Consider the following 18597-nt stretch of genomic DNA (forward strand, 5'->3'; position numbering starts at 1 on the left):
GGTCTAGTGAAATTGAGGACCTGAAAGAAACTATTAGTATAAAAGTGGTGCTGGAGAAATTAATGGGATTGAAAGTTGATAAATCCCCTGGACCTGATGATCTATATCCCAGAATGTTGAGAGAGGTGGCTGTAAAAATAGTGGATGTATTGGTGATCAGCTTTCAACATTCTATAGATTCTGGAACGGTGCCTGCAGATTGGAAGGTAGCAAATGTAAGCCCACTGTTTAAGGAAGGAGAGAGGGAAAGAAAACAGGGAACAGCAGACCTGTTAGCCTAACATCAGTAGCAGGGAAATGTTAAGAATCAATTCCAAAGGATGTGATAACTGGGCACTTAGAAAATAATGGTGAGATTGGGCAGAGTTAACGTGGATTTATGAAAGGGAAATCATGTTTGACAAACCTGAAGTTTTTTTTGAGGATGTTACTAGTAGGATACATGAGGGAGAACCAGTGGATGTGCTGCATTTGGATTTTCAGAAGGCTTTTGATAAGGTCCCACACAAAGTTAGTAAGCAAAATGAGATGTCATGGGATTGGGTGCCAGAGTTGTAGCTGTGCTGGAACAGTTTAGCCAGGGGCACAGCTAGTTCTGGAGCACAAGTCTTCAGTTCTATTGCCAGAATGTTATCAGGGCCCATAGCCTTGTAGTCCCGAGTGCCTTCAGCCATTTCTTGATATCAGATGGAGTGAATCGAATTGGCTGAAGACTGGCATCTGTGGTGCTGGGGTTGTCCAGAAAAGGCCAAGACAGATCATCCACCCAGCCCTTCTGGCTGAAGATGGTTGCAGATGTTACAGCCTTGTATTTTGTACTTATGTGCTGGCTCCCCCCATCATTGAGGATGGGGATATTTGTGGAGCCTCCTCCTCCAGCTAGTTGTTTAATTGTCCACCACCATTCACAACTGGATGTGACAGGACTGCAGAGGTTAGATCTGATCCATTGGTTGTGGAGTCACTTAGTTCTGGGTTTCACAAGCTGATTCCACTCTTTGCCATGCAAGTAGTCCTGTGCTGTAGCTTCACCAGGTTGACACCTAATTTTTAAGGTATGCCTGGTGCTGCTCCTGGCATGCCCTCCTCTACTCTTCATTGAACCAGGGTTGAGCCCAAGCTTAATGGTAATTGCAGAATGGGGCATTCGCCAGGCTATGTGGTTATAGATTGTGGTCAAATATAATTCTGCTGATGGCCCACAGCACCTCATGGATGCCCAGTTTTGAGCTGCCAGATCTATTCTAAATCTATCCCATTTAGCAGAGTAGTAGTGCCACACAACACAAGAGTATCCTCAGTGTGAAGGCAGGGCTTTATCTCCACAGGACTGTGCAGTGGTCAGTCACTCCCAACAATACTGTCATGGACAGATGCATCTGCGACAGGTAGACAGTTGAGGACAAGGTAAAGTAGGCTTTTTCCTCTTGTTGGTTCCCTCACCACCTGCCCAAAACCCAATCTAGCAATAATGGTCTTTTAGGACTCGACCAGCTTGGTCAGTAGTGGTGCTGCTGATCTAGTCTTGGTGATAGGCATTTAAGTCCCCACTTAGAGTACATTCTGTGCTCTTCACACCCACAGTGCTTCTTCGAAACGATGTTCAACATGGAGGAGCTAAAATTGGGGGGTGGTGGGTGATGATGGTGATACATGATAATCAGCAGGAGGTTACCTTGCCCATATTTGACCTGATGCCATGAGACTTCATGGGGTCCGGAGTCAAATCCAGAGTTTAAAAAAAAGGCTAGGTTAGATGTCCTTTCCTTGATGAAAAGTATATTGCATAGCAAATTGAGGTATTCAAACGGAAAATTGCTGAACTTTCTAGGTGAATGTTGGTGCAATTTAATTATTCTGCTTATTACATACTGCAGCCAATAAATGGACAATATAGCTCTGAAAACTTAGAAACAGTATAATGTTTGATAAAGATACATACATTGCAATGAAAAAAAGTTTTAGAACTGTAATCTTTCTAAGCCATGATATTTCCACCCTTAAAAATGCAGCTATTTGCCTAAAATGTATTCCAAGCACTTGCAATTTGTGCTCCCAACAATTTGGGCATAAATGCAGGAATGCTTGATACCACAAGTCAAAATGTTACTGCATAATCACAATGTATTCATAGCAGATTTCCAACATTAAGTACCAGCAATGATAACATAATGAAATAGAACAGTCAGAACTATTCCAGGTTGTTGCTCCACCTTCCAAAACAAATAACATGCACCGTCAAGAACAACCTTCACACACCCACATGTAATAAAAGGTATAACCCTCACCCACCCACAAGCTGCCATGCCCTTTATAAATACCAGTCCACTGCCAGACAAAACATACCACAGAGCTGCTGACTATTTACCATCCCCATGTGTTGCATCATTAATTTTTAAGTACATGGCATTTTCCCATTGAGAAAACATTTGAGGCGCTTATTTAATTCGGAATCTTTCCAGCAATTAACTCCTCAAATTCACAGGGAAAATGATAACATGCACCATGCCTTTTCTTTCAGGGACCAGTTACTGCTCTCATGTACAGTAATCAGTTTACAGATTATGCATTACTCAAATCAATAACATCCAAGCCTGTACATGGGCCAGATATGCACAGCAGACACTCGTCTTTTGGAGCTATACAAAAACCATTCTACTGTAAAAGCTGATTATGGATTCATTTAAACTAAAAGTCATCATGTAAAAGGAAATGTGCGGGGTGTCATTTTGTGGATCAGACACATATTACTATATCAATTAAGCCTAGAAATCCTTTCATGATGTGTTATTGACTTCAGCCTTGCAAACATGATAAGCATGATTTGATAGCAGAGCCTCCCCCATAGAAAAGGTGTTAAAGGAAAAATTTGCAATTATGTTCCCACATCTTACAATTTCAGAATGTCTCAGCCAATAAAATATTTTGAAGTGTAGTCAGTATCATAATATAAGCAAACATCTGTCAACTTGCGCACAGCAAGATCCCACAAACAGCAATGAGTTAAATGATAATATAATTTGTTTGTGCGATGTTATTTGAGGAATAAATGTTGGCCAGGATACAGAAGAACTCCCCAGCTCATCTTCAGCAGAAGTCAGGGAATACCACCACCTCCACATTGCCCATCAAGTTGCGCACAATTCTGACGGGGGCATTATTCCTTCATCATCACCAGGTCAAAATCATGGAATTCTCTACCTAACAGAAGTGAGGGAGCCAAATCCCCATATACATTGCAATGATGCAAGAAAATAGCTCACCAACACCTCCTCAGTACAAGGAGAGTTGGGCAATAATTCCTACCCTCACCAGCAATGTCCACATCCCAAGATCGATTTCTTTTCAAATGCCATGGGATCTTTTAGGTCAGGCTTGTCTAACTGGCGACCCACAGAGCCACTGTTCAAAAGCTAATAAGACTGGCCTGTAAGCTAAAAATGTAGATAAGTCAACAAGATTTTGCAAGGGTCTGCTCCTCCAATCACAGGCCATTCCTTTCCCACGTTTGCTGCTGATAGGCTCAGTCAGCAGCAAATGAGGGAGAAAAAGTATCTCTGATCGTAGGAGCAGCAGACGTCGCTGGCCGTGAGTGTGCTGAGGTCTGCTGGGCCTAAGAGGAGCCAAGATGCGGTGGAGCTGGAGCCCAGGGAACCAAGGAGTGGCAGGGCTGGGAAGGAGATGGTGCCAAGGTGAGTATATGGGCATGTGTATGTGGGACATGGGGTGTGAGCAAGTGGAGAGGAGAGGGTGAGAGGGAGAGTGAGTGTGTGTGTGTGTGTGTGTGTGTGTGTGTGTGTGTGTATGTGTATGTGTGAGAGAGTGGGTGTGTGAGAGACAGAGTGTGAGAGACAGTATGCGTAAGAGTGCGCGCGCGCATGAGTGTGAGAGAGTGCGTGCGCGAGAAAGAGAGTGAAAGTGTGCGAATGTGCGTGTGCGAGAGAGTGAAATGTGTGTGTTTGGGGAGGGAGTGAGTGAGTGAGTGAGTGTCTGCCTTACTCCCAGTCTCAGGTTTCTCACTATCACCAGCACACACTAACAAATACAAACACAGTCACACACAGCCACTCTCAGTAGGTGTGGACGAGTAAGTGAACCGGACACACACACCCTTTCACACTCTGGTCATTTTTACAAATTACTCTTTTTTAACATAATTTGTTATGACATTGTTTTACTTTTGCTCAGGAATTGTTTCTTTTCTTCACACTTCAACGTTTTTTGAAATTCAGTTTAATGTTGTGCCAAATCTCACCTTTCTGAAAAATGCTCATTGGTCCCTTGAGTGAGAAAAAAATACAAATGTGGCCCCCCTGAGCGAAAAGGTTGAATAAGCCTGTTTTAGATCCACCTGTGATCATATATAACATTGAAGAATGCCACACAGATAATGGCCTGAGGCGCTGCCTGTCCCAGGTCAATTGGGGTAAGTCTATATAATTAACTTCTCCATTCCAGTGTCAGGACAATTGGGGTAAGTCTAAATAATTAACTCTCCATTCCAGTGTCAACCAGTCAGCTTGTGAATCAGAACCAAACAGTTATCAGGCAATTTTCTGGTTTAAAAGGACCATAAATTTCAAATTCATTCATACTAAAAACAATATTTTTTGCAGGCAAAGATACCCACTTCCAGAATCCAATACTGCAGGTATCCAGTTAAGTAGCAGCTATACTTTCCAACAGCAATGAAATAACTGCTTGCCAGATTGGAGATGTTTGTCAGAATTTTTGCTGAAGCAGCATCAGTTTAAATGAAAGCTTTAATAAATACTCAGGACAATAGTCACTGCATATAGTAATACTAATTTTTGACATTTGCTGCTAATTGTTTGTCAGCTTTTCCCGTATATAATGCATTTTCTGGCTCCAGATATTGTGTGCAAGAGGCAGCATTAAGAAGAGCCAGGATCTTCAGATGTTATTGGCAGCTCAGCAGCAGTAACGAGCATTAAAATCAGTTAATTTAAATTTCCCATGTTCTGAGGAACTCCAGCGACAGGATTGCTCCTGGGAGCGCTGGACATTCAAATTTACTGACAATTGCAAACACAAGTTAGTTCAGTTTGTGGAGCTGCATGGATGGTAGCTTTTCTCAACTTAAACAAATCTCTCAGATTTGGTAGCTGCCAAATTGATTTGTATTTGGTATTATCTTTTATAGACTGCCAGGCAGTAAATCCTGCAGCTCTGTTCCCAACTAGCAAAAATTTATTGACCAAGTAGGCTGGATCTCTTGCTTTCCCAAAAAAAATTAAATAACTTCAGTTGACTTTATGAGGTCTCTGAAAACTTATATATATATATAGAATACTGCATTGCAGTTACGTAATTTTGACTATAAAAAGCATAAATTGTCCTCTCCCACTGATTCCTACCCCACAACCCATCGCCCATCCCGGGCGGGGGGTTGTGGGGGGGGGTGGGGGGCGTGGGGGGGAGGTTATGTGCTTCCGAGTTAGGCAGGGAACAGATTCAAGAGTTATTTTTCATTGATCTAAAGATTTGGGTATTGCTGGTCAGGCCACATTCATTTTCCATCTCTGAATGCCTTTAGATGGTGGAGGTGGTGTGCCTTCCTGAACTGCAATTCTTTGTGATATGTCCTGCTGCAAGTGTGGCCTGCTCAGATCTTTCAGAGCGCAGTTGAGAGTTAACCCAAATCATGTATAGGCCAATGCTAAAGCAAAATATTGCAAATGCTGGAAATTTTAAATAAAAACAGAAATTCATAGAAAACAGAGTTAGCATTTCAGGTCAACAACATTTCGTCAGAACATTAACTCTGTTTCTCTCTTAAGTGATGCTGCTTGATCTAGCGAGTAATTTCAGCATTTCCTGTTTTTGTTTTTCTTATGGCCAAACTGGGCAAAGACGGCAGCTTTCCTTCCCTCAGCTTTGTGGTCACTCTTACCGACACCAGCTTTAATGTCCAGTTTCTTTTTTTTTAAACTGAAATCAGCATCTTGAACTGCCAGGGTGAGATTTGGACTCCCGTTCACTGGAACATCTGCAACACTACAAAATGCATGAGTGGAGCAAAACTCTCTAGGACGTTTGCAAGAGGAAACATGACGAGACTAAAGATCCTAAATAATATCTCCCTGTGGTTCTTCAGAAGTAGTTAAGTACGGGTCTCTGTGTGGGATTGACAACAAAACATTGAATGATTCCAAAACCTGCACACCTGTTCAACAGCCTCTGTCCTGTTCGGCAATGCTTTGCACATGTTAGTATTTAGATTTTGGTGCATTCATCTATACCTGGAAGGGACATGAGAACAAGATACGAAGCAAATACTAGTTTTCCACTATATCTATTACTCCAGGCCTCTTAATTTCAAATCAGTTTTGAGATATTCATTAATTGTTTCTTCCGTCTGCACCTTAGAGAATAGCTTCAATTGAACACCCTATTGAATGGCGCAACAATTAAATGTAAATACTTAATATATTCCCCAACTGTGCTCAATTTCCCATGACATAAGATACACAATTATAAGTGATAGAGTTATAAGTCACAGAATAAATGAAAAAGATCACTGCAACAGTGCACAGCTTTTTACCAAGAAGCAATCTGCAGTCACATTACACTAATTCGCAACAGACTGGATACCATAGGTGCCTGCTGAGAACAAAAAGGTTAGAAGCATCAAGAAACGTGACTTTGATAATCAGAATGACGTAAATAAAAGGCCTGCATCTATTTTTGCTCTCAGTGCCAACTTCTTTGTTGCATTCGCTTGCCAACAATTATGGTTTGAATAACTCTCTGAAGTTTGCAGCAGCAGGAAAACCCCATTACAGTAGGTAGCACACAACTGAGCTTGCTCTAATCTATTTGCTCCTCTGTGATCAACTGGTCCATTTTGAACCAGGTTTTTGCAGGCCGATTTGTAAATTGAGCAATTACATAGGTCTAACTACAATTAAACAAAGTATATATTATTCAAAACCTATTTCAACTGAAGGGAGAATAACTGAGTCATCGTTCTTATATATTTACATAAACAATGATGTCGGCAAGTGTTATTTGATGATTAATTAATACAGGAGGAGCACTGAAAGGTGACCATTTGGCCCATTTCAACTGCCGGTGTGAGCTCAACTGGAGCTTGCTGCTCATATCCCATTTTCTAGCCCTTATCCACAATATTTTATTTTTCAAGTAGTTATCCAATACCTTTTAAATTATGATGCCTCATTTCCCTGAGATAGCTGACATCATTAGCACTTGGTGAAATCTTTCTTTTTCCATAAATTCAAATTAATATGTTGAAAACCAAAATAAATCCCCCTACAGCTTCCCAATGCACAACACTACATCTGTCTACCATTGCTCTTGCTTTGTCTTATAGACAACACTCAATCCCATTGACTACATTCCTTCTAATACCATACCCATAACTTCTGTAGCCAGTTTCTTACATGGCACATTCAAAAAAATACTGCATTCTCTCGATCTATATTTCAATTGTTCAAATATTTAAATAAAGCACAACATGCACATTATAAAACAAAGCTAACTGTACATTATTTTTCCACTTTTTTTTAAAGTAATCACTAATTTAATTATATATTATGGGATGTAGAAGCTTCCAAGCAATAACTTATAATTTCCTGATGTATCCTTTCTCCCTCTCTCAAAAACAAGAATTACATAATAACATAAACCTTTAAATATTACTTATCCCCAGAAGAACCAGCAAGGTCATCAATTGCCATTTATTTTCAAAAAGATGAAATCTTTTCTCTGGCACACCAATAAGAATCCCAATATCCCATGCAATAAAAATAAAGTTTTAGTTATTTGGCATAAACCAGCAGCTGTACGCATTGAATGCAAAATGAACAATGGGAACTTGATGTTGGTGAGATTACAAATATATAGTTATCTGAGGGCTTTAAAAAATAAATCAATCTGCAATAATTCTGTGGTCTGTGCTGCATTTATGAAATGCCTTTAGTAATACTGCAACATCAGAAAGGGGCACTAATCTTCGTAAAATAGTATTTGACAAACATTTTTGTGTGGGGAGGAAGAAAAATCATAATGCTTGAGGCACTGTTGTCAAGGTAACAGCAGACACCATTACATAATCAATGACGTTCACATTACTTCAACATATAAATTAACAAAATATTTTATAAGGAATATTTTTCTTGAAAATGACAGTTCCTTAATTCAAGCTCAGTATAGGGAATAAGGCTAAATTTTTGGCAAAACCATATAGCAACTCGTGTAAATTATTGATTTGATCAATATGCCTAATGAAAAACTTGGACAGCTAAAATTAATCTGGTCTTACACAAACTGCTGGAATTTAGAAATTAATAACTTTTTTATTTGATCACTTATGGAAAATGGTTCAGATCATTGCTTGATGAGGAAAAATTGTGTTAAAGTTACAAATTAAAAGGAAAGGCGATATTTACCTTGGGCGTACATTGGAAAACACCAAAAGAATCAGAGTGGATGCCTTGATAAGAAAGGATACAAGTAGATCATAAAGTGCTCATATGTGTTTTGCTGTCAATCAAAACAATTTTTCAAATTCATTCATGGCACGCGGGCAAGTGCAGCATTACCCTTGAGAAGGTTATGGTGCCTTTTTGAGGCACAGACTGTGTGGTTTAGATACACCCATAGTGCTGTTATAGGTAGGGAATTCTAGGATTTTGACCCAGCGCTGAAGGAACAGCAATATATTTCCCAGTCAGGCTGCTGCATAACTCAGAGGGGAACTTGCATGTATTGGCATTTCCAAGCGCCTGCTGCCCTTTACCTTCTAGTTGATAGAGGTCACTGGTTTGGAAGGTACAAACAAAGAAGCCTTGGTGAATTCCTGCAGTGCATCCTGTAGATGGCACAGTGCACTAAAGGCGGAGGAAGTGAATGTTTGAGGTGTTATGTGGCACGGCAATCAAGCGGGCTGCCTTGTCCTGGAATGTGTTCAGTCTCTTGGGTGTTGTTGGAGCTGCACCCATCCAGGCAAGTGGAGAGCATTCCATCACACACCTGACTTGTGCCTTGCAGATGTTGGAACAGCTTTGGGGAATGAGGTGGCAAGTTACTTGCCACATAATATCTAGTCTCTCACCTTCCCTTGCAGCCAGGGTATTTATGTGGCTTGCCAACGATGAGCCCCGGGATGTTGATACTGGGGGATTCAGCTATAGTAAAAAAGTCAATGAGAGGTGGTCAGACTCTCTTTTGGAAACAGTCATTATCTGGCACTTGTGTGACACGTATGTTACTTGCCATTTATCAGCCAAAGCTTCAATAAGGTCCAGGTCTTGCTACATGCAAGCACGTCTACTTCATTATCTGAGAAGATGCAAATGGTAACGAACACTGCAATCATCAGTGAACATTCATACTTCTGACCTTATGATGGAGACAAGGTCATTGGTGAAGCAGCTGAAGATGGTTCAGCCTAGGACACAGCCAGGAAGAACATCTGCATCCTGAGGCCTTAGTTCTGATGAAGAATCATTCGGACTCGAAACGCTAACTGTATTCCTCTCCGCAGATGCTGTCAGACCTGCTGAGTTTTTCCAAATAGTTTTGTTGTTGTGCCAAAATGATTGGTCTAACAACCACAACCATCCTCCTTTGTGTTAGATCTGACTCCAGCAGTGGAGAATTTAAACTGTGCAGATAAGCCATTGTTTAATGCGGCTTTCTGCATTTGCTGGCCGAAATTAATGAAAAGGCCAGGCCCAAGCTTCCTGCAGCTTCTTTAGTCACTATTAGAATATTCATACCTGAAATTCCTTCATGCAAAAGGCAGCGGCACCAGTTTGAATTGCTTGCATTTGTACACATGACATGGTTTACAAAAGTTCCACTTAAAAATGCCCTGGCTACAAATGCATTTAATTATATTACCGAGCATGTTTACATTTAAAAATAAAACAGGAAATTCTGAAACCCTTGCTGGCATACCAGAACTCCAAATTAAATATCTCCATTTATAATCTACTTTGTGCAACTTTCTGGGACATATAGACTGGACTCTTGCCTTTTCCCTTCAGTGCCCATAGAGGAAACAGTCTGCTTTTGCAGTATCCAATTACATTACCCAATGTGTCGGCATTAATTAATCAAACCGTATAACATTGAGAAATGGAATTTGCCTCAGCCTCTCAAGTCTTACTGTACAATGCAATATGTTTGTGCTGACTGTCCAAATTACATGGGTGTGCCAGAATTCTGCTTCAAACGAGCATGAACTGATCTACTCAAAAGTGACAAATACAAAAAGTATGCTGCTATCGTGACTTTTCAGATAATGCTTTCCTCGGTCACAAACAATATAACAACCAACAAAAAGTGCCAAATCACAAGAAACAAGGAAAAAATGTTGCATATTTAGACATATTTTACTTGTAAAAGTTTACTGTTCATACAAACCAGTCAATTCTGTACAGAAGCTAAATTTGTGCATTGTAAATTTTAGGTTACAACCAGGACAGACTCCAAAAAAAGCAGAATAAGACTTGAAAAGCAGAATACTACAGATGCTGGTAATCTGGAATAAGAACAGAAAATGCTGGAAATTTTCAGCAAGTTATGGCAGCATCTGTGGAGAGAAACAGAATTAATATTTTAAGGTCTATGACCTTTCATCATAGCTGGGAAAAGTTAGAGACACAATAGGCTTTGAGTAGGGGGTGGTTGGGACAAAAACAAAAGGAAGGTCTGTGATAGGATGGAAGGCAGGAGAGGTTGAATGACAGAAACACCAGTCTTCCAGGGCCAAAGAGGATGGTGATGCATCAAAAAAAGAAACAAAGAAACAAAAGATGTGCCTAGACCAGGTATGCTGCTGACTGAAAGTAAAAAACCAAAACAATCAAAGGAAAAAATGGAGCAGAGATTATGGTCTGAAACTGTTGAACACATTGTTGAGTTTAGAAGTCTATAAAGCACCTAACTTAAAGACAAGGTGGTCAAGCTTATGTTGAGTTTCACTGAAACAGTGCAGTAGGCCAAGGACAGAAACATCAGCCTGAGAGAAAGGCTAGGAATTAAAATGACAGGGCACCAGAAGCTAGAGGTCGTGCTTGGGGACTGAACAGACGTGTTCCACAAAGCGGTCATCCAATCTGTATTTGGTCTCCCTAATGTAGAGGAGCCACATGTTCAGAAGTGAACACAGTACACTAAATTGAAAGCATTATATGTAAATCACTGTTTTACCCAGAGGGAGTGTCTGGGGCTATGGATGGTGAGGAGAGAGGAGGAAAAAGGGCAGGTGTTACATCTCCCACATTTGCATGGAAAGATGCTGTGGGAATAAGACTCCCTCTTTGAGGAAGCTTATCTCCAGTATCAGCTTGGATCATGATACCAGATTCAGACTGTTCTATCAAACTCAACTCATCCAAAGCTCTACTGCCCATATCCTATCCTTTACAAAGTCACAGTCGCCTATCACCCTAACCTATAATGGCTTCAAATGTCCCATATTTAAAATTCTCACCCCCTCCCTACCTGGGTAACCTCCTCTGGCCCAACCACCACAAGTTCTTCTCCCCTTCCAAACTCTCTCTGCCTCTCACTCTGGACTTTTCTGCAACCTCCACCTTTTATCCCACCATTGGCTTGGGGCCTTTAACCTCCTGGGGTTGGGGTATAGGTTGTCAAATTCCCTCCCTAAGCTCCTCTGCTTCTCCATCTCCCTCTCATCTAAAACACTTATTAAAATCCACTGCAAAGAACAGCCTCTCCAAATATTTTCCTCTGAGGCTCAACATCCTTTTTTCAATTATCCCTTGTGCAACACTTTAGGGTTTTATTCTGCATTAGCGGTACTATATAATGGTAAGTGATTATTATCACAGCATTAACAGTAACTACAGTACAAAGTGAAACTACTTCAGAAAAGATTGTCAAACTGTAAATGCAGTCACTTTTAGCGTTAGATTTGATATAGGTTACTTAAGGTTTGTGTTCAAACACACCTTTGGGAAAACTGTTGCGTTCATATTGGGATCTATATTCACAAGATGCATCAAGTGCAAACTTTACAAGCACTGAAAAAAATTTGAATTTGAGTTCTAATGTGTGACGTGGATTCAATGGATCAATTGGTAAATGTAAATTGGACCTGAGTCATTGAGTGGAAGGTATTTGGTTTGATTCCTGAGCTGCACAGAGTTAGCTAATCTCAAAAGGGGCTTTTAGAGTGAATACTACTAACGGTCTGCATACTTCTAATCCAGGAAAGAACAAATATTACCCAGATTATTAGCAAGGCCATGACTGAATTTACCTATAATGCCCTCCATGTTTGAGACTCACTTTCCACACACTTAAAGATGCACAATTTGAGTGAGGTAATGTTGAATAATGAATACCTGTGAAACCAAACCTCAGCAGAAGTCTACAGCTTCCGGATAGAGAGAAGAGATAGGGAGAAAAACATCAATCATCAAAAGAGAAAAATGTATAAAATTTAGTTTACTTAAAACATTCTAATTCGATAAATGATAAATCTTCCTGCTTCAAATGAAATTAAACTTCTATTAATCATATAGTAGCATCACAGAATTGACCACCCTCTCAAAAATGAAATCCACAAAATAAAGGAATGTTAATATGGAACAGGAACAATGATTGAAGGCAGGCAAAGAAGTCCATTTCTGTTAACTGAAATTTAGGAACACAAAAAGTAGTGTAGCAAAACAGAAGTTGATAGGAACTGGAATACGCTCGACCCTACACCAGCAAAACCAAGTCAGTTCAAATAGGATTGTTTCATAACCAACTCCTGTTTGAAACCTTTAAATCATCACTGTTGACTTTCTTCTACCTCTCACTGTCTCTTCCCTGAAGCAGAGGTAGCTATATACTTTACTACCTCACCAATCAATAATCGAGTCAAACTATCAGACACTTGCAAATCTTTTATACAGTCTAATTGTTTTTGGAAATTGCCTGTTCTCTCCTCATCCCCTGAAGATATTACCTCCATCTTTGGCTACAGCTCTGCAGGCACCATGTCCCTTCCAGTAACCACCCCCCCGCCAAAAGGCTATTATTCATGTGTGTGTGAGCTGACAGCAAGTGTCAAGCCAGATTGTCCTTACCCGATACTCACACATACACAGAGTCACTGGATTGATATCTAGAGCAGGAATTCAAGTACATTTTACCCCTTCTGAAACCAGGGGCACTGAGGTCAATGGAGGCATCCTTATTAATTAGTAATTTATTGGGATGTCCTCAGGATCTGAAAGGTGCTACACAAAGGCAATTTCATGCTTTCTTTTATTGCCAAGATCAATTAATTCAGCACAAGCTAGGGATTGAATCTGGGACTTTCCAGTCTGTGTTTTTCCTTATTCTTAACCAAACAATGTGATATCTCTGAGCCACTATGGACAAATTACTTCACTTTCCTCTAAACTTCAGCCCTTCTAGCTTGTCTGTTTGCCAGCAGCCCTTGCATCACAAGATAACAAATTTCTGCCAAATTTCAATGGAATATTACAGATATATTTCAGTTCCCAAAGAAAAGTGAAAACTGAAAATCATTGTTATTAGAAAACATTGTTTATATGCCATGTATTAATTTAATAACAACTAGCATCACTGTTTATGGTTGTATACGCCAGTAAAGGTGCATGCTTCTCCAAATCTCTTGCAACTGAATCATTGGCACATTTCACTTTTACTTAAACAATGAACATTTCCACAGAAAGAGTAACTACTGGCCTTTTTTAAAAAAACTGGAATTTCTGCTCATCTTGTGAACAAAGTTAATGATCAAAATGTCCCAAATTATTACCCTGTCCAGAAAAGTTGCCTATGGCAGCTTGTGATGACGACAAAATTCAAGGCAACATTAATAAAGTTGCAAAATGACTATTGATATTTGTTGCTATTGAACTAATACATGACATATAAACAGACACTTCTGGTAACTGTAATCTTGTCAGGTTTCACATTTTTGTGGGAAATGAAATATTTATTACTGTTTTATTCCACTGAAATTTTGTAAATTAATTTAAGAATGTGTGTGAAGTGGAGCACCTTGGTGAGAAGAATAAGGAGGCTGCATACTCCTTGGAAGATAAGAGTCTAAAATGGGGTAGAGGAGCAGAGGGATCTGTAGTTATGAACACACACATCAGTAAAAGCAGCATTAAGAGTTAATAAGACCATGTAAGAAAAAGAAACAAAGCACTGGGTTCTTTTCTAGAGAGGTAGGATTGCAAAGCAGAGAAATTATGTTTATCTTGTATAGAATTTTAGTTAAACCACACTTAGGAGTACTGAGCAGTGTGATCTCCACGTTATACGAAGGAGGTAATGGAGAATATGCAAAGAAGATTTATAATGACACCAGAACTGCGAAGTTATATGCTGTGAGGAAATATCAAACAAGTCGTAGCTGTTTTCTCCAGAAAAGGGAAGGGTGACCCTCAAAGGTCTTCAAAATTGTGAAAGGGTTCGATAGGGTCGACTTAGAGACATCGTTTCTACTTGTGGGGGAATGCAAATCTAGGGCCCATGAATGCAAGATGGTCATGAATAAATCCAATAAGGAACAAAGGAGAAAATTCCCTTCCTAACAGCACTGTGGGAACATATGGGCTGCAGTGGTTCAAGGAGGCAGTTAGGATGTGTAATAAATGATGCTCATATCCCATGAAAGAATAAATAAAAATTCAGATTGGTTTGAATGAGAAACTTGCAACAACAAGGGCTAGTTGAGGTATATAGCATAGGTGCATTTAAAGGGAAGCTAGATAAACATGGGGGAGGGGGGAATATAATGTTGCGATGATGCAGTTAGATGAAGAGGGCTGAGAAAAGGCCTATGCGGAGCCTAAACACCAGCAGAGTCTGGAAATACCAAAGAAATAAAAACCTGCATTTATGCCATGCTTTTGATTACCACTGGATGACTTTACTACCAATGAGGTACATTTGAAATGTAACTCCTGTTGTAATGTAGGAAACACAGCAGCCAATATGCACAGTTAAGTTCCCACAAATGCAATGTAATAACAACCAGATAATCTACTTCCTTTTTTGTGATATTGATTGACTAGAACTCCAGGAATAACTTCCCTATTCTTCTTTGAAATAGTGCCATCAGATCTTTTATGTAAACCCAAACAGGCAGATCGGGTCTCATCCAAAAGACAGTGCTGAACTCCAAGTACTGCACTGGAGCATCAACTTCGATTTTTGTACTTAAGGCCTGAAGTGGGACTTGAACCCGGAACCTTGTGACTCAGAGGCGAGAGTGCCACCCACTGAACCACAGCTGACACAAACCAGTTTCTGTGCTGTATATTTCTTGAGATTCTATATAATTATATTTCTCTTCTGTGCCAGGTTAGCCAATTTCAGCCAGGGCAGGAGTTCAGATTAAGTCCTGGTTGATGTGGACATGATGGAATTTGTACAACTGCAAGAATCAGTTGCAAATAATTTAATATGGCTGTAAGTCATGAGAAAGGATTTTAAAATCAAAGAAAATTTGGCAGGTACAAAATTACATGCTTGATTTTTCACTTTTTTTTATTCATTCATGGGATCCCTCATTGGCAAAGCCAGCATTTGTTGTCCATCCTGAATTGTTGTTGAGAAGGCTATGGTGAGCCATCTTCCTGAATACAATTGATTGGTTTGCGAGGCCATTTGATTGGGCAGTAGAGTGTCAGCCACATTGCCGTGGGTCTGGAGTCACCTTCAAGTCGGACCGGGTATGGGGAACAAATTTCCTTCCATAAAAGACTGTTCGGTAGTTTCCTGGCCGCTATTATGGATGTTAGCTTTTTATTCCATATTTTAGTTAATTAATTGAATTTATATTCCCCAGCTATCATAACAGAATTTCAATTCAAGTCTCTGGATCATTAGTCCAGTAACATTATCACTGTGCCACGTTGCCCGGGTTAGCTGCCTGACAACAGCTGTGCTCCTCAGAAAGATACCAAATGAAGGTCAGGCTTTTCTACGAGATAAACGTAAAATTTTCAATCAAGAAATCCCTATGTAAATTGTGTGCTACACTTAATATCCAGCAATGACATTGTAAGGTAAGTAAGGCAGGGCTTCTGCCTCTGGCACATCCAGCAATACAAATTCTTCGCTACAGGCAAAGGCGGAGATCTTTCATTTCCTCCATTTGATTTAGTAACTTCATTTTTCTACAATAGACGGTGATATGCTTTTTCAATCATTCGACAGGCATTACACTTTTCCCAGCTATTGGGAAACCAGCAAAAAATTGCAAATTGTGACTTTGAAATAACCTCAGAGTGGTTAAACAGCCAATTTCAACACATGCAAGCATGACCATCTGTAATAAGAACAGGGCGGATACAACAGCACCTGGACCCGGAGGGAAACCACTCAATGACTTAATAAGCAATCCTGTAATCTAATTATGGCAGTAGTGACCTGATCATGAGCAGCATCCCTCCTGGGCTGGAAGCAACTGCGGAGCTACTCAGCTGAGGAATTTTTATTTCATTTATTATTAGAATGTGGGTGTTGGCTCTCCCTAGCTGCCCTTAAAAGGTGGTGATGGTCCTCCTTTTTGAACTGCTCTAGTCAATTTAGTGAAGGTGATCCCACAATGGAGTTAGGTATGGAGCTCCAGAACTTTTACCCAGCAATGGAGGAGGAGGATAAACGTCCAAATCAGAGTTGTGCATGACTTGGTGGGAGCTTCAAGGTGATGGTATTCCTATGCAACTGCTTCCATCGTCTTTCCAGGTGAAGAAGATTGTGGCTTTGGGAGATGCTGTCAAAGTAATGCCCTCAGCGACTTGTTACAATATATCCTGTAAATAGGACACCCGCAACCAAGGTACATTGGTGATGGAGGGAGTAGATTGATAACAATCAAGTGGACTTCTTTGTCCTCAATGGTATTGAGCTTCGATATTGTTGCAGCTGCATCATACAGGCAAATGGAAAATTATTTTATCATACTCTTGACTTGTGTCTTTGAGGTGATTGAGTGACTCTAGTGAGTCAGGAGATAAGCCTCTCGTTGCAGAACTACCCAGTCTCTGACCTGCTCGAGTAGCTATGGCATTTATGTGACTGTTCCAGCTAAAAGTCTAATTAATGGTGACTCCCAAGATTTTGATGACTGGAGTCTTGGCAATGGTAATGCCGCAGAAAGTCATAGGCAGTCAGTTAGGGTCTCCTGTTGAAGTTAGTCATTGCCCAACACTTGTGAAACGTAAAAGTTACTTGCCATTTAACAGCCCAAGCCTTGGTGTTGGATAGGTTTTGCTGCACACAAACATAGGGACTGCTCATTATCTAAGGAATGTTACCCCATTATGGAGCTGAACCCTTTGCAATCATTAGCAAAAACTATCACATCTGTAATTATGGAGGGAAGCAGCTGAAGATAATGGTGCACTGCTCTGAGAGACTCTTGAGATGTTCTGGGGAAGAGATAATTGGTGAAGAAACACCACAACTCTAGTGATGTCTAAAGTTAGATGTTGGAGCCTGTAGATTAGTTGTGCTCTGTGCACTCAGTCGTTTCTTCATTTCATGTGGATTGAGCAGAATTGGTTGGAGATTGGAATCCGTCATCCATTTGACACTTCTGGCTAAGGATGGTTGCACATGTCATGCTCTGGACTGTTGAGGGTGACAATGTTTATACAGCCCGCTTCTCCCATTAATGTCTTAATTGCTCCCCACCATATGAATAAAGTAGACATTCCTTTTGGTGCTTGAAAAAGCTTCATAAAAAAGCTTTGAATGCTTCCAAATACAGTTGAGAGTTATCAGAAAAACCACAAAACAATATTTTTAATTCTGTAAAGGTCTCCATTACATTCTGATCAAACACTTCAAACCTTTAATAGGAAAGGTTTAGTTAATAAAAGAGCTCCTCCTTTAAATAATTCATCACAATTTTCAAATAAATTAGTAATCTCTGAATTGCAGGAGCTGTATTTGTTTATATTAGGATTTATATATAACCCTAAACTATCAAGGAATAAGGAACTTTCCTTAAATATAGTCCTTTCCCAGGGCTGGAATTTCAAATCCAAGTCTCAAGACGTGAAGGCCAATAATTAACTAAAATGAGTCTTCCATGCAGCCAACATAACTGCACCATCCAAATCATTTGGTCAAATGTTGGACTGTCAAAACAAAAAACCAAAATCTCACAAGAAAACTTCTGAAACACAGATTTTGATCAACTATCCAAATAATGATATCCAACCCCAATGTCTTTCCATTGCGTTCTTTCATTTCAACAAGTATGAATGACTGTCTTCCTTCTCCTTTAATGATCACTTAATTCACACCCAAGGGACTGCGTTGGACTGTTAAAATTATTAGGAGAAAGAGAATAATTCAAGCAATAAGATCTCTTAAAAGGGTCTCCAAGGTGAGTTAGATTGTACTACACTGGATGTCAGGTAGCCCAAGAGATGATCTTCCTCATCTGCTTCGCAATGATCCTGGCCTTTTTCACACTCCTCCCTGTCTGCTTCACAGAGATCCTGACCTGCTTCACACTCCTCTCAGTCTACGATGGAGATCCCCAGCATCACAGATGCCAGTCTTCAGCCAATTTGATTCACTCCA

The 18597-nt window shown here is 40.1% G+C and overlaps 1 protein-coding gene across 2 annotated transcripts in view; it reads right to left on the reverse strand.

Annotated features, from left to right (window-relative positions):
* The window catches only part of mob2a (MOB kinase activator 2a), a 238938-nt gene that overhangs the window by 104444 nt on the left and 115897 nt on the right, over positions 1-18597 (reverse strand). Inside the window, exon 2 of one of the 2 annotated variants that reach the window (XM_041197043.1) lies at positions 8436-8479. The exons of the other annotated variant lie outside the window; for it this stretch is intronic. Within the exon in view, the coding sequence (XP_041052977.1) occupies positions 8436-8479 (44 nt within the window). The remainder of the gene's footprint in view (positions 1-8435; positions 8480-18597) is intronic. 2 annotated transcript variants of the gene reach the window in all.

This window comes from Carcharodon carcharias, chromosome 10 (assembly GCF_017639515.1).
Source record: "Carcharodon carcharias isolate sCarCar2 chromosome 10, sCarCar2.pri, whole genome shotgun sequence".
Lineage (NCBI taxonomy): Eukaryota > Metazoa > Chordata > Chondrichthyes > Lamniformes > Lamnidae > Carcharodon > Carcharodon carcharias.